General features: G+C 39.1%; 1 protein-coding gene across 1 annotated transcript in view; it reads left to right on the top strand.

Moving 5' to 3' along the window:
- ARHGAP10 (Rho GTPase activating protein 10) overlaps nt 1-12,509 on the top strand; it is a 147,897-nt gene that overhangs the window by 133,033 nt on the left and 2,355 nt on the right. Inside the window, exons 22-23 of the mRNA XM_018073497.2 lie at nt 1,727-1,858; nt 3,319-3,410. Of these exons, the coding sequence (XP_017928986.2) occupies nt 1,727-1,858; nt 3,319-3,410 (224 nt within the window). The remainder of the gene's footprint in view (nt 1-1,726; nt 1,859-3,318; nt 3,411-12,509) is intronic.

The raw sequence follows: 12,509 nt of genomic DNA, 5'->3' as shown, positions 1-12,509 counted from the left end.
GAAAATGAGAGGAAGAGAACAAGTTCAAGTAAAAGCAAAAAACCCTAAATTATGTAGGTGCTGTTCTTCAAAGGTATGTCATTATTGGAAAATGTAAAAAATTGTGTAGTGGAAGATTCACATGCAGTAAAGAAGACTACTCATTCTCTTCCCAAAGTTAAGCATGAAATATGGTTATAGTCAGCATAATCCAGCTCATCATTCAGCTTAATACTTATGATTCCTTTCTTTACTTGGTAAATCTGATAATTTTTAAAAGCAGAGCATGTTTTGATAAACCCTTCTGGTTGTGATCTCAACACACTAAAGTTTCATTTTTATTAGTGGCATTAACTGTAGAATGCTGTTTCATACACTGTGAATTCCAGTTTTCATCCAAATGCTTCCTGACACAGATCCAAAGGAAAAGCTATTGTCTTGTTAAGTAAGGAATGTGACATTCACCACTTTACAATGTACTAAATTTAAAAATTAATGATCAAAATTAACGTCTGCTAAATATGCAATTGCTAGAATGACTATGAGATATATTAGCTAGGAGAAACAGTTTGTGAAAGTTGAATTTGATTATAAACCACATTATGCAAACCAACAAATAGTGATCTTTTCTCCTAGAAATTAAACATCCCAGATATTTAATTTTAATAATTTTAATAGCAGATTAAAGTCAGCTATCTGAGTAAGGTTTCCTGCTTTCTTTTAATCATTTACAGTTATAACCAGGGTGATTGTTGATCCCTTTTTTGCTTTCGGTCAATCCACCTTGATTAGGTGTGAATTTAGACCCCCACAAAAATCTTGACTGAATTCCTAGATTTTGGTGGTATTTTGCAGATTTATGTTATCTAAGAGGTTAATATTGGAATAAGACGAACTCATAAACGCTGTGCTGTGAAGTCAGTACTTCTGAGTGATGATTGCTGCCTGAATGCTGTGTGTGAATGATTTTAATTCTGTTTCTGCTTAGAAACTGCTTGAAGTCCAGCTCTTTGTTCCAAAGATATACTGCCATTAAATGTTTGGACTCTTTGTTGTTTTGTCCGTGCAACCCTGAAACGTTTTAGTTCGTTAGGGAAATTAGGAACCTCCTTTATGTTAGGGATGACTTTGTGTGTTTTTCAGCGACTAAGAAAAGTTTTAATTTTGGCTGCTATTTCTTCTCCTCCAGAAGAGCAACTGTGTGCTCAGCCATTAAGTTAATGCCTATTTGAGCAGCATGTTGGTGAGGGCAGCCACTGAGGCAGTATTTACCCAGCTATGAGAATGAGATCTCAATCCAGAGCCAGCATTGTGATCCCAGTGTTGTAATAGCTGCAGCCTCGTTAGAAATCTTCCCAGCCTTAGTATAGCACCAAGAAGGTTTTTAAATAGATTCGTCAAAACTTGTGAAGGCAAAGTGGCAGCTCAAATAATAGCCTGCTACATGCAGTTTCACTGTATCTGTCTTTATTAGATAAGGAACGGGGAATTTTGCCTTTTTATTGCTTATGTCATACCTCTCAGGTAATTTGTCTTAGCTTAGGATGTAGGGAATGTAGGAGGAAGGTCTTCAAGGAGGAAATGCAGAATCATACGCTGGCCATTTCTGCAAAATCAACTCGGCAATATTTTTGGGTTTGAATTTGAAGGTCTAACGAGTTGTCTAGTTATAAAGATTCAAACATTTTGGTAAAATAACAAGTTTTATTCACATTATTAATTCTGCCTTGAATGTATTTCCTCTTAGCCCCGGTCAAAGCCGCCCATCGATGGTCTCGTGGATGAATGTTCCATCTGCTAACCCAGCTGCCACAAATACTGCACTATCCACTTTCTTCTTCCCCAACCCTGCCACTGGGAGTGAGAGAGCAGTGGAAAGGTACGGTGTACACTACAACTTTTGCTGGCTATTTATTTACCTCCTTTTTCTGTATGTTTTTAAAAATAGCTAATGCACGTCTCCTGTGTTATGTGAATGATTATCTCAAATCAGGAAATGCAGTGTTAGCAATATTGACAGAATAAAATCACTGTCTGTCTTACTTTTCCTTTGAACACCTTCCTTGGTAGAAGGCAGACAGATTGAGCCAGTGGCTTGCTGGTCACTACAAGCAGGGTGGGCAGTTCATAGTGTCTCTCTCCCACAGTGTTTCTCTTAGTGTCTTTTAAAATACAGATTCTTTCTTTTCTGTAGCCACGTTTGTCAGATGTAAGTTTCTCTTTCTAACCTACTTGCCTCTGAAACTTTCCTTTGTTTTTACCTTTTTCTGTTGTTTCATTCTTTTCTTTCACGCTTTTGTCCTGCTTTCCTTCCATCCTGTTTCTGCTTCCTTCCATGTTTTTGTCCATCTTTTGAAGTATTCTCAGTTTTTCCTTTGAAGGTCTTCACCATTTCAGCTTTTCCCTTCGTAATATTTGAAGGAAAATATTTTTATTTATTTATAATATTTTCTTTTCTAATTCAAGTAGTTGGGTATATTCACAATTTATTCCCAACACTTTGTAGCAAAAATCCCATTTCTCAGTACTGGTTGCATTTTGCACCACAACTGCATTGTCTGTTTGACTGCAAGTTCCTTGGGGCAGGAAGAATCTTTCCTACTGTGTAGTCGTTGTTGTTGCCTGGGCTCAACAAAAGATGATTTAATAGTGTGGGTGCTCTGTCTAAACACAGCATTATTGGGCAGCAGCAAACTGTCAGTTTGCAAAGGCATGATTAATTAAACCATGCCAATAATATTTACATATTCAAAGATCTCTGCTTATGGTACTTCGAGAAAATGAGTACTGTGGAGAAATTCATATTGATGGCTTATTACTGAGCATCCTGAGAACACCTCTACAAGACTGCCTAAGATGTTAGAAATCTTGAGGAATTTAAGAAAAAACAGCATCTTTGGTAGACTAGTAATGTTGTATTGTAAACAAACATAAAATGTGCATTCTGAGCAGTGATGGTGAAAAGCTGAAGTGCAAGATTCATGAAAAAATGTTTCAGAAGATATAACGATGATTAGTCTGTAAATTAAGTATCATATACTTTGCTTACTATTGATTTCCTTGCTGATTAACACTTGAAAAGATTTTAACTGTAGTTGAAAGTCGAGTTTGTCATAAAAATAAGTGTGCATGAAGTTAGGAGTATGATATTCAGAAATGCCAACAGTAAGGTGTGAAGCTTTGGCTTTGGCTGTGTGTATGTATTACAAGCCTGTAAGGATGCATGTGAAATTGTGTTTAAACTTTCAGTCATATTCAAATATGAATGGAAAGAGAATGGTTGAGAGAGTGTCTTCATAATAGCAAAAAGTCGCTGTAATTCATAATTTCATTTTTCAGTGCTGCCCACCGAAAAGCAAGAGCAGTTTATCCATGTGAAGCAGAACACAGCTCTGAATTGTCATTTCAGATAGGAGCAATATTTGAGGATGGTAAGTACTGCTTCAGTAAATATAAAGCAATGAAAAACAAATTGACAAAACTGCTAAAATGGCTTTGGATAAAAATACAAGTCTGAGTGCTATTCTGCCAATGTTGCTGATGGCACACAGTTGGCGATGGAGATGTTTTCTGGTGTGAGGAAGCTATTTAACATATCCTTAGCTCTGTGAGGCAATGCTTTTGATTTTGGGTGAGCTTTCAATTGGTTGAATTTTTCAGCATCATTTGAATGTGTTGTACCAAAAAAAGGTTATTCAGTAATAGAAGAGAACATCTTGGCCTATGAAAATGTGTTTTTTAAAATGTGAACTACTGTTGTAAAATAACATGTGGGGTTTCATTTAAATTAAAAATAACTATTTAAGGATTTTCAATCAGAGTGCTAGGTAAATCAAGTGAACACTGGAGAGAAAAGACAGTGCTTGCTGTTTGGGTCAAGGTTTGTGTTAGTGTGTGTATGTACTTGTAGAAAAAGGAATATTCACTGAGGTGCAGAATGAAGACCTGTGTTTAAAGATTTCTACGGACCCAAATATAGCATTACATATGAACACCTGGAGAGTGGTTCCTCTGCTCAAGACTGTGTTGCTTAGTGAGCTTCCATGTATCTATCCTTCAGTAACTTCACAGGCACTTCAAACTCAAAGGAAAAGTTTTAGGTTTTAAACCTTATGCCTACTTTAATACAAACTCTGAAGATGCTGAAGGCAATGTTACAGTTTCTTCTTCTCACAAGGAAATTCCTAATATAAGAAACAGATAGTATGGAATGGCTCAACATGAGCTGGACAAATTCAGAAATTCTTGTTACTTTAATGCAGTTTAATAATAATTCTAAGCAGAAATTAGTTCTTAGCAGCAGCAGGGTACGACTGCTGTTAATTGGAAGAACTTGGTAAAAAATTACATTCATACTGAAAACCAGAAGACTCTTAGATTTGGCCAAATACTCATCCAAGTTTGGTGCAGACTGGGGAATTCAAAGTGATCTGAGAATTCTGTCCCTAAGGACCTTCTGAGTTTAGTATTTCAGTTTTTCATTCTAGAGGCAGGGGGGGGCAGTAAGAGTCATCTTGATCTTTAAAAAATCTGGAAATTCTGCAGTGCTGACTCTTCTCATCCGTTGTCAGCTTTTAGTTTGCTATCAGGTCAGAAATCTGATATGTGATTTCCAGAGGGAAAGAGGTATTTAATACAGCATGACCAAACACACGTAGGGGAGGTACTGCCCAGTCATTCAAATACTATGTGATAATCTTTCGTTGCATGCCCAGTGAAGGAGTATTCCAAATTTCCAGTTTACATCCAGCAGGGAAAAAGTGTACACAGATGGAAAACATCAACCTGCAGGCATTAAAAAGCTAACTAAGTATTTCTTATATTTCCCAAAATGCACCCTGTTAACTCTTAGCACTGGATCAAAAGTGTGTGGGGGGAAAGTTTTTCTCGTAAGTGAAAATCTTTTCAACTCCAATAGGATGTTCCTAATTTGTTTCACAAGATGAAACAAATGGGAAGCTCAGCAAAAATCTTATTTTTTTAGTGTGTATAACAACAGTGAAAACATTGCACAGGCATAGATATTTCCTTCCCCTTTTTTGTGATGCTTATTTTAAAGCAGGCAGAGCATAGGACAATCTTGTCCTCTGCCTCCTCCCAGACAAGTAAGTAGCAAGCCTGGTCCAGGCTCCAGTTCTGATTTTTTTGCAGCATAAAGTGGTCTGGGCTGCCCACTAGATTGTTCCCTACTAGCACACACTTTACAAAATCATTCTTGATGTTTCCTATTAGAGCTGCCTTGCAGGCAAATCATGTCTGAATCAAGTTAGGTGGGAAACCTTTTAAAGATGAATTAGCTAAGTGATTGCTCTTTTTGAAGTTCTTAACACCAGCTATTTTAATTTAAGTTTTTAAAAACATGACTGATAGGGATCTTCAGCAGACATAAAACTGTGTACAGGAAAGAAAAATCAAGTGCATGGTGGAAAATATTTGATGTCTAGGAGAGGCATTTCTGATGCAGAACATCTAGGGTTGCACACCTGTTGTGTTGGCATGGGATAAGAAATTCTTTCAAGAAACAGTTGTTTTGTGTGAGAGCAATGCCAGGATTCTCTTCTTGTGTAATGAGATCTCTAGAAGTGGTGGCAAAGCTACTGTGATTTGTTGCATTACAACCTCAGTTGAGTTTTTCAGCTAGAGAGTTGGATTGTCCGAGAACAAGTATGGAATTTGACTCTGGCATGTGCTGAAAACTGTTTCAACTGTAAGACTCTTTTTCCAGCTCATCCTACAAGTAAGGTTGGAAGCTTGAGAAAAGGTTGGACGGATTGCATTTTGAAAACCTAATTGCAGATTTCCAATGGCAAAGATCACATTTCCTTAAATACATTTGTTTTGATTTGTTCCACTGTATCCTGGTTATTTTATAGGCGTTGTCCTTGCCCTGCAGGGCTCTCACCCTGCTGTGATTGGGTAGGCTGTGGATTGGCAGAATAAAGAGGGAGAGCATGAAAGTAATAAGGCAGCAACTGGATGTATGTAATAAGTTCATGGTCATTTCACATGGTTCCCAATAGATTATGTCATGGATGGCTCTGTCAATATGAAAAGTTATTCTCGTGCAGAGTGCAGACCAGTCTCCACACTTGAAACCTCTGTTTCTTTTTGTACTAGGCACCCTTGTGTCTATGCTGGAATCAGATTCCAGTGAATCAATTCAGGTTCTTTAGTTACTCAATTTAAATTCCCATATGCCCTAATAAAGCCCCCAAATGAAGAATTAAAGTAATAATACATCAATTCTGCAGCTCTACCAATAACCTTAACTATCAAAGTGACAACGCATCAATCAAGTTGACATACAGCTAGTATCAACCATTAAAGTAACTGCTAAATTAATGTCTACTAAAAAGTGCTGCTTCCATTAGTGAGGGTTTTATCCATCTCTCCCTTCTCCACCCTGCATGTCTCACTTTTCTAATCCTGTTTCTTTCACCTCTCACTATTTGGTTATTGAATTTTTTTCCTTTTTCTTACCTGTCTTTTCTGCTTTGTTTCTTTTTTTTTTCCCTTCCCTGTTCTTCTTGGTCTGTGTCTCTTGGTCCATGGATGTTGATTGCAGTGGTTCTCTCTTACCTGTCCTTACTCTGGATGAGTCCTTCTGGCTGCTCTAGCCTCAGACAGGATAATGGCATTTAGTGAAGTACAGTCTTGCATCTGTCATAGCTGCTAAATGTAATGTTGGTAATGTTGGTGCAAGAAGGTAAGGGTTTAACCTTTGCTCCCATCGCCATTTCCTGTTTCTAAATGAGAAAAAAAATCTGTTTGTCTCACTCTTCCAAGGTTAGATTTGCTAATATTTTAAATTCAACTTTATGTCACCTGATAGAAATCTGTATAGAATCTTAGCATTTTCATGTTCAGGAGTTTTCACTAGTGCATGTACATTGTGCTACCCTGAATTCCACAGTCTTTCCATTAGTGACATAGAATATAAATGCTAAGGCACCATCTGGTAAGTTAAAAAGAAAAGGCAAAGTTTTCTATTTAATTGAATTGTGTAAGAAAATGAATAATGTAATCTGAACAATATCCACTGTATTTTTTTTTTTAAATCTTCAATTCAATTTGCCTTAGGCTGTGCCAATATTTTTCTTTCCCAGTTGTTACAGGCTGTATTATTGACAGCACATAACAATATAATTCAAGTGGTTAGAGGCAAAGCTTGAAGAGTTTGCAGCTGGATAAGGGCACATATGGGAAGAAGCAGAGTATGATCTGAGATTGAGAGAGACATATGCTGGCTGTATATTTCTGTTGTTGTTGAGGCAGATATTCCCAATAACCATGGAAAGAATAATCAGACTGCCTGGCATTGAAATTTTGCCAGCCTTGGAGCCAAGTGTTATTAAATTTCTGGTTCTTGAAAGAGACTGCTTAAAATTCAGTAAATGGGAATTTCACTCGGGAGAAGTGTTTTAGATAGAGTAAATGGTGTTTACACAACAAAAATTCCTTGGCAGTATTGCTAGCAGGAAGGCTTCCTGAAAGCTTGTCAAGATAGCTCTTATCAAGGCTTTTTACAATTTTTAAAATCAGGTTTTAGGGGAGAGGAAGTATGAGGAAAACTGAGAAAATGGTTTTTTTTCCTCAGGAAAAGTGGGGCACCCATCATTCCTACCAAGTATAAAAGGAACACAAAAAGCCATGTTCACATGGCCGTTGTCATCCCCCTCTATCTCTCCTAGTGTAACAAAGTGCCAGGCTTAGTTAATGTCCCTAGTTTTGACTCCAAGGCACTCTCTGCCCTCTAATTGATGCTGTGGCTTCTGGACTGTCTGTCTTCATGGTACTGACAAATGAAGGATTCATTCAAAGAGAAGTGGTGCTCCCAAAATACTGTATTTCCTTGTACGTGCAAATTGTTCTTTTCCTGAGGTAAAAAATGAGGATAGAGCTACTTCTTTGTGTACCTTTTGTCTGTGGATTTCAAAGCACTTGGAAACATTCATGTGAATTAATTATCTTCATTTTACATCTGGAGAAACTGTGGGTGTACAGGCTGTGGACAGATGTTCTCCTTTTCAGAGAAGTCCATGCCTTTTGGAGGTAGTTATCTCAAACTGCTGCTGAAAGTTACAATTCCTTCACCAATAACAAGTACCAGATGAGCAATACCAAATCCCTACTGACATTGCTAGAAGTTTTTACATGTCACTGAAGGTAGTTTGACCTTAACCAGTCTGACTTTGCTCCTGCAATAATAGTTGTGGAAGCAGTGATCTTCAGGAGAGAAATGTTAAAGTGGAAGATGTTACACCTGATGCATTTTACCTTGTAGTTGGTGTGTGTGCAAGACTGTTGGACATGTTCAGCTGTCGGGTGGGTGGGAATCATTTCAGGAGAAAGACCCCAAGTCTCACAGATTGGTGAGGTTTTATGTTGGTGACACAGGTCACTAACTTGTATTGCAGGAACTCAGCTTGACCAACCATTTACTGCTTTAGAGTGAGCCAAGTTATTCTTTAGACACTCCATTCATCGTACTGACTAGATCTCCACCAGCTGTAATAGATACTTGGGAAGTCTGTAAGCTGAATTCCACCTTCACTAGTTTGTCATGGTGTATCAGTGTGTTTGCTTTTGTTCACAAGCCTGAACCCTTATGGGCAGACTGTTTTATTTGTGGGCACACAGTAAATTTTCGGCAGGTCAGGAAGAAGATCCCCTGACTCCCAGCCCTCTGTCCTGTCCACAAGATAATTCTGCTTCTCACAGCATAATTAAGGGAAACAGCAAGTTCTGAAATTCCAAATTCTATGCTAACCCTAAGCATGCTAAATGTTTCTGTATTTCTCCAAGCAGCTTTATCCATAGGGATTGTTTGAAAAACCCAGAGGGATTTCTAAACACAGAAGGCTTGCAAACACATATTGTCTTTTTAATTTAATTTCCTAATGAAAACTTGGCCAGTGTGATTGAGTTCTATGGAATTGAATTCTGGTGCTGTTGTGGTTTTAGCAGTGAGATTTCTGTTGTTCTCAGAATGTGAATCCTCATTTATGTAGTTTTTTGGGGTTATTGCTCTGATTGGCAAAATAGTCCTTCAGAAAGGGAGATCTTCTTGTGCCAGGCACCCTGCATGTTAGATTTCTTCCCAAAATTGCTAGTTTCCACAAAGATGGGGAAATCAAGTGTGAATCAGTGTCTGAATTGATCTTGCTGAAGTTAGTGGCACCTAGACAATGAACTAATAGTGCCGTGGAGATGAGTCTTGCTGTCATGTGTGCTTGAGAGCTGTGAAATGTTTGAGCTGCCAAAGCAGAGCGAGGTCTGCTTGTAGCATTGGGTCTTTGTGAACTGCTGTTTGCAACTTTTATGTATTTGCAGTTAGATAATTGTAACATTGGCAATATGAAAGCTATTTCCTATGGAGCATACAGAAAAATAAGAAGTGCTGCAAATGCCAAGTTGATTTTATTGCGTTTCTTGATTAGGTGAAATCGGAAAAGCTTTTACTTAAAGATCTCGTTACAAGTTGCAAGCCTGTAGAGTTTTTTTTTCCCATTTGAGTTGAGTGATTGTTCCAGAGCACTTGCTTGTAATACTGATGGTCAGACAACTTCCTTCTCTACCCTTTGCCTCCACTATAGTGAGACTACTGAGGAAGCCAATGTCCCACTCTGAGCTTTCAACTTTGCTGCTATTTCCACTGTCCTAGGAGGTGATAGCTTTTAGTGGTGTTTCTATAATTGGTCTTGTTGTTCAGTCTTGCTATACACTCATTAAACCTTGCTGAGAATACTTAATTTTTAATTCTCTGCTCTGTACCTTTTATACTACAAGTATCCACTCCTCCTGTCCATAGCTGACTTAAGACTTATTCCCATGGGATGACTGGTCTAGTAACGAGTTGTAGTTTTAAGGCCAAATGTGTAGTTTCTGCAGCAAGGTATTTTTATATGATGCAGGCCTGAGAAAGTGCTAAGAACTGTAATCGTTGTTGACTGAGAAGAAATGACAGAAAGGGGACACTATGGAACATCTTCTCTTGAGCAGGGTATTTTTTCAGAAATAGCCTGTGTCCTGGGTTTAAGAAGAGCTGTGCACGATAGAAAAATGGCTTTTCTTTTTTCTGTGTGTGGTTAAGTGGTTTTGATTTTAAATGAACGCGTGCTCTTGTACCCAATACTTTGGAAATGGATTAGCAAAGAAAACAGGATCACTGGAGCTTAAAGCAGCTTGACACTTGGATGGCATCCTGATTAGTATCATGTACCTGCATAAGAAGTCAGTGATGTACGTAGGTATCCTTAACCCTTCTTGCATATGGTGATTTGAACGGGGGGCAGAAATCTTACCTGACGTGTCACCACAGCTGCTGAATATTAGGAATTACTTTTTAGTGTGGTTTTTTTTTAAATAAAGACTGATCTCTAAAAAATGGTGATCTTAGGAGTAATCAGAGTGATAATTATCTTTTCAGTCTTCACTGAGTCTAAAAGAAACTTATGCCAACAAGTGAGACCCTGAGCTGTGGGATGTGCACACAGGGTATTTAATTTCCCAAGCATAGAGCTCAGTTGTACCGTTTATGTCTCATCTTCTGGGCTGAAAATGGTATTTGTCTCAGAGTTTACTATTATCAAACTTGTTTAGAAAATATTTCTTTTTGAAATTTGCTGTTGTGTAGAGTCAAGTGATTCAGCATAGTCTGAACATTTCCTCCCTGGGTACATTTTAGGTGAATTTAAATTTCAGTGTGATCCCCTTAGATTAGGGCTTCCCTCATTTTGAACAGGCCTTTGATTTATAGACACTCACATGCCAGTGATATCTATCCTCTTTCTAATATAAACTGAGGTTGAGCTCCAGAGGACTAGTAGAAATTTCCTACTTTCAGGTTTTCTAGTTATTTTTCTTCCTGACCTGTCATTTTTTCAAGTTTTGTTTCCTGTAATACAGATGTGCTCAGTAGGTATGGGAGACTTCGGGGAGAGGTTTGGCTGGCTGCTGGCACATTTGCTGGAACGAGCAGAATTACAGCTCCACTGCCGGAGGGAGGCTTGTGGTGGTGTCAGCAATGCGGTTTCAAATGCATGTGTACTCTGTAATTGTGGAATAAAAATGACAAAGGGAGAGGAGGGCCTGCTAATTACTAATAGTAATGTAAGTTACTGTGTGTGCAGAGATCCTAAAAGGTAATTTTCTATGTGTGTTTTTCCTTTGGAATCTTTCTCTCGAACACTTTCATTACGAGTGTAAGCCCAGACTTCTGTTCTGAATCTAAACTATCAGTATCACTTGAAAGCAGTTTTGTTTTCTGGGTTTGTTGGAGGAATAGCTGTTGTTTAAAGTGTGGTTTCTGAAGCTTCTAGCTTCGCTGTCTGACAATAATAGGACACAAGGAAAAAAGTAGGGGAAAGTATGTTTTTTAAGTGCTCAAATTTAGAGGAGCCTTACAATGCTTTTGAAAGTGAGACTTAACATGTTGCTCTCTCTTAGCTGTTATTTCCCTGATATGTAGAAGGCTACAAATATCACATTCCCCAATGTGTTAATGTGTTTTAAATAAAGTACTGACATGGCTGGCAGCATGTTTCAGCATTTGTCTGATCTCTTCCCTAAATACTGTCTGTCTCAGAAGCACTGTGAGGATAAATTAATACAGTAGAGAGTATCGTAGGTTGCTAAAAAGTGTGGGATTTTGCAGTTACATAGGTAAGTAGATACCTGTATCATATCCTCATAAGACATCTTATAAGGGAATTTGAGGACTTCTTGGTCTGTTTTCCAAAGAAATGTGGCTTGTGCTTCAACTTCCTGTCAAATGTGGTCAAATGGGATTTAAAGGGCTGCTGGAGCTGCACGTGGTCCGCTGGAGGTCTCCTGCGAGGCAAATCAGCTGACTAGGGGGTGGAACCCAGCCCATCCACGAGGGATTTCAATGGCTGCTGGGAGCGCCAGCGACCCGAAGCGCGGTGAACAGGAGCGGACAAACACCTTTTGATGTGGCACTTTTTCCCACGTGGCACTTTTTCCCACGTGGCACTTTTTTCCCACGTGGCACTTTCCCCCATGTGGCATTTTTCCCTCCATGTGGCACCTTTCCCCACGTGGCACCTTTCCCCACGTGGCACTTTTTCATGTGGCACTTTTTCACGTGGCACTTTTTCACGTGGCACTTTTTCACGTGGCACTTTTTCACGTGGGCAAGCAGGCCGTGGCACTTTTTCCCACGTGGCACTTTTTTCCCACGTGGCACTTTCCCCCATGTGGCATTTTTCCCTCCACGTGGCACCTTTCCCCACGTGGCACCTTTCCCCACGTGGCACCTTTCCCCACGTGGCACCTTTCCCCACGTGGCACTTTTTCACGTGGCACTTTTTCACGTGGCACCTTTTCACGTGGCACTTTTTGACAGCAGTTAGCGCAGGAAGGGCAAGCAGGCGGGGCAAGCAGGCGGGGCACAGCCACCTCCCAGTTCTCTCAGGTGATCTTTTTCTTTTTTCCCTCCCCACAACTCAACGAAAGCCAGCAATGGTTTCCAAAAAAGCAAAAGCCGTTGGTGCTGCTGTTATCACAAG

The sequence above is a fragment of the Manacus vitellinus genome, unplaced genomic scaffold (assembly GCF_001715985.3).
Source record: "Manacus vitellinus isolate BGI_N305 unplaced genomic scaffold, ASM171598v3 scaffold_0_pilon, whole genome shotgun sequence".
Lineage (NCBI taxonomy): Eukaryota > Metazoa > Chordata > Aves > Passeriformes > Pipridae > Manacus > Manacus vitellinus.
This window is presented reverse-complemented; position numbering and strand designations above follow the sequence as displayed.